This window comes from Fragaria vesca, linkage group LG5 (genome assembly GCF_000184155.1).
Source record: "Fragaria vesca subsp. vesca linkage group LG5, FraVesHawaii_1.0, whole genome shotgun sequence".
NCBI lineage: Eukaryota > Viridiplantae > Streptophyta > Magnoliopsida > Rosales > Rosaceae > Fragaria > Fragaria vesca.
In genome coordinates, this window is record NC_020495.1 from 11236953 (window position 1) to 11240560 (window position 3608).

The 3608-nt window shown below is 37.7% G+C and overlaps 1 protein-coding gene across 1 annotated transcript; it reads right to left on the reverse strand.

The window, feature by feature from the left end:
- Nucleotides 1–431: 431 nt before the first annotated feature.
- On the reverse strand, nucleotides 432–1489 carry LOC101312737 (non-specific lipid-transfer protein-like protein At5g64080-like). Its single transcript, XM_004301262.1, has 3 exons — nucleotides 1099–1489; nucleotides 906–932; nucleotides 432–619 (listed from the first exon to the last, which is right to left on the reverse strand). Exons 1-3 carry the CDS (start codon nucleotides 1487–1489, stop codon nucleotides 432–434), a joined length of 606 nt encoding a protein of 201 aa, XP_004301310.1.
- Between the last annotated feature and the right edge of the window lie 2119 nt (nucleotides 1490–3608).

Below are 3608 nucleotides of genomic sequence, written 5' to 3' on the forward strand. Positions count from 1 at the left end.
CATTTTTCGTGAAATGATATTGAGTCTTTTATTATCTTACTTTGAGCGAAAGAGTAAAGACTTGGTGGTCGTCCCTTAATTGGGACTAATATTTTATTAGCTGGGCTATATAATTTTTTTGTTTTGGGCTTCATACAAGAAAGTGGGTGTACTAGGAGATTGCTAGTATAGTTTGCTCTTTTTTTTGTGGATTTGTAGTAGTTTCTACAGAACAGTTTCCTCACTGAGAGGGATCGTTTTTGTACTGCTTGTTGAGCTAATAAATGATGACCTCTTATAATCACAAAAAAAAAAGGTTCATATTCAGTATGATAAAAAATAAGTATGACGGTAGAATGTCGTTTAAACTAGAAGCCATAGATAGGAAATTGATGAGACAAAAAGAACGAACAACAATAATATATATCACAACCTTGTGCCTAGTAAGAGACTCATAACAACAATGCAGCACCGAGCATATTAAGAGCAGTAAGGGCAAGTTTAGCAGATATTGAATACGCTCCCGAGCTTGGAGATGGTGCTGGAGATTGTATAGGAGCTTTGACAACTGAGGGTGCAGGAACTATATTGAACTTCGGATGTGATTTTGGAGATGGACTCCCCCATTTTGGAGACATTGCTGCAATCAAAAATTTGTTATTAAGATCAGCAGTAGTCGTCTCTAGCTTCCTCAATATCTAACATGTTAAATGGCTGAAATTGTGAATCATAAACGCAGATATAAGGATAATGATTCACATTTTAAGAACATAATATGACAGAGATATATAAAACTCTAACTTGGTCAATAACACATAACCTCCAATAGCCTCTTGTTGTGTTAAATGATCATTCAAGGTTATAAGAATACAATTTGTTAATGATTCGAAGTAAAATTTGCAGAAATTAGTTAGCATATATATTACCAGGAGCAGTACCAGGAGGCATAGGAACTGCAAAACAAAAGTAATATATCAGTCTAAAAGAACACTATATAAACTTGGCATGCAAGTATAGTCTTACCGGCATATAGTTCATATTCACAATCCAACAACAACGTAACATTTTCGTGGCATTAATTTGTTCCGCCAGTGAGAAATGATGAACAAAATTACTAACCATTACAATTATCTAGGGGAGGAGCATTCTTGATCCCACAAGCTGAAGAAAGAGTCATGGCCTTTGTCATATTCAAACGGATACCCATGGCAGCAGTACCCTCAAAGGATTGACATACGCAAACAGGACCACTTTTGACAACAGTTTCATATCCAGAGCAGCATGAACGTTCCGGCGATGTGGTTTGAATTCCTTCACTCAAAAAAGGGATGCAATCTGACATTGCATAAATCGCCTTCGTGCAATCTGGGCTTGATGGTGAGGTTGATGGTGCAGTTGAAGATCTCATTTCATCTGTTTCTGGATTTAAAGGCTGAACATGAGGGCGTGCACAGTTTGCCAAAGCAGTCCATGTGGCCAAAATGAACAAAAGGAAAACGATTCTTGTCATCTTTTCGTTAATTTTCTTGATGATACTTTTCACTTGGTGAAGAAAATCAGCAATGTTCTTTTGAGTTCTGAATGGGGTGAGAATTAAAGTTTTTTTCCATTTGACATTCCTAGAATGGCTCAGGTAGTTTAGCATTAATGGAAGATCAGTTAATTAAGACCTATTCCTAACCTTGGTTTAGGCATATCTAGCTCCTAGACACGGTCTCTAATTTGTTTAGCAACTCTTGTTGAAGATTAGAGTGACACCCGCACATACAAACACATATATGATTAATTCACAGATTAATTGAGCTTAATTATTAGAGCATTTCTAAATTAAGAAAACGAGTATGCTCACATTGTCAGCAAGTAACTGACCAAAAAAATTTATATTACATTATTGTATCCGCTTTCTGACATCGATGCTCTTTGATGGGTTCATCCGAGCCTCTCTCTCCATCTTTAAACCCAAGTAGTGAGCTATTTTGAATAAGCCATTAGTAGGTTTTCCACATTCAAAGCACTTGTGGTTGTCTAAATGATGCTGGTCTGCACAGGGCCTGCAGAAGTAATGCTTGCATGAAGTTTCAACAGGTTCAATAAAACGCCGTTTGCAGATGGCACAAGTAGAGGGCAATGAGCTATTATCATAAGTCTGGCGCATCCTCTCCTTACTCAAAGCAGCTAATCTCTGGATTGCTTCATCTACTTTCTCTCACTCCCACCCCCGGCCTATGTTCCAGTTCTGACATTTTGTCCCAAGAAGAACTCGAAGACAGGTCGACAACCAGAGCAAGCCTAACAAGATAGGGTCTCTAACTGCGTGCTGATTCAGTACTGGTTTTAGGGTACTTATTCCTTTTATATATTATGGCTGCGAGTGACAAACAAGATTTGGTTAAGAATATTAACACAGTGGAGTCTAACAAATGGAGTTACAATCACAAATACATGCCCGGATGTCAGAATAAAGAGCAAGTCAAAGTAACAACCGTGAGCGTTTTTCAAAGTAGTGCAAATTAAAACACACTTGAAAGTAACAGAGTAAGATTACAATTGAGTTGCTTCAAATCAAAGGTTGGATTTCTGGTGACTCGCACAGCAACCACATGCAGTTACATAATGAAACACACAATTCCTGGAGATAAGGAAACTCTCGGGCGCCGACCTAAAACTCTAGAATTGAGAATGTTTGGAAATCGTAGCCTCTACACAGAAAACAATTTATATATTATATGAAAACCTTAGATTCTTTTGGGCGAAGAGGATTGTGTTCGTTTCCAGTGAAATTTCTGTAATAGAAACAAAACCTTACATTCAAAATCGAGCCCTGAATAAAAATCAACACCGATGGTCCTACATCCAAACCTACCGTAACCAACTCGAGATTCTTCAACAATAAAATTTGGGGGGGGAGGGATAACATCACTAGCTGAATCAAAGCCGTGAGAAAGGAACTAATTACACGACGACAGTAAACTGTTAGGATATCCTACTGGGCTTAGGAAAAGTCTAAGGGTGGGCTTTCAGCTGTTGGGTCTGCACAGTTCGTTAGTAGAATATGATATTAATGTACCATATATACATCTTGCAACTCTAAAAACTTGATGTAGTGATGATATTAGTATATTTGACAAACGATTGATTCAAAATGTGATCAAAGGACAGCCAAAGGATATTATGCGGACAAATTTATTCACTTTCAATATGTACGTCGTTATAAATGTAATCATCTAATGATAGAATTAGGTTTTTTCTTTCTAGTTTAAGATCTTGTACGAGGTGTATTATATGTTCATTTGTAAACAGAACTAGGTGGGACGGGAATCTCTATTATCATGCAAAGATGAATTGAAGCCAAACACGTACTTGTCCATTAACATAAATGAACATGATGGACAAGCCCTTTTGTTTGTTGAATCTCTCTCTACGATGTGCTGGCTAATCTGTACAACTTGTGGTTGGATTTTACTCTGTGAAAGTGTGTAGTATGCATTATGGGCACCCTCAGCATAAATTCCAGAAACTTTTGAGGAGTCGGGGTCCCCTATCGAACTATTGTTTGAGGTTTGAACCATCATTGTAGCCAATAATCGATCGATCTTCAACCACCCGGCCACTGTCCTCTCAATTCGATT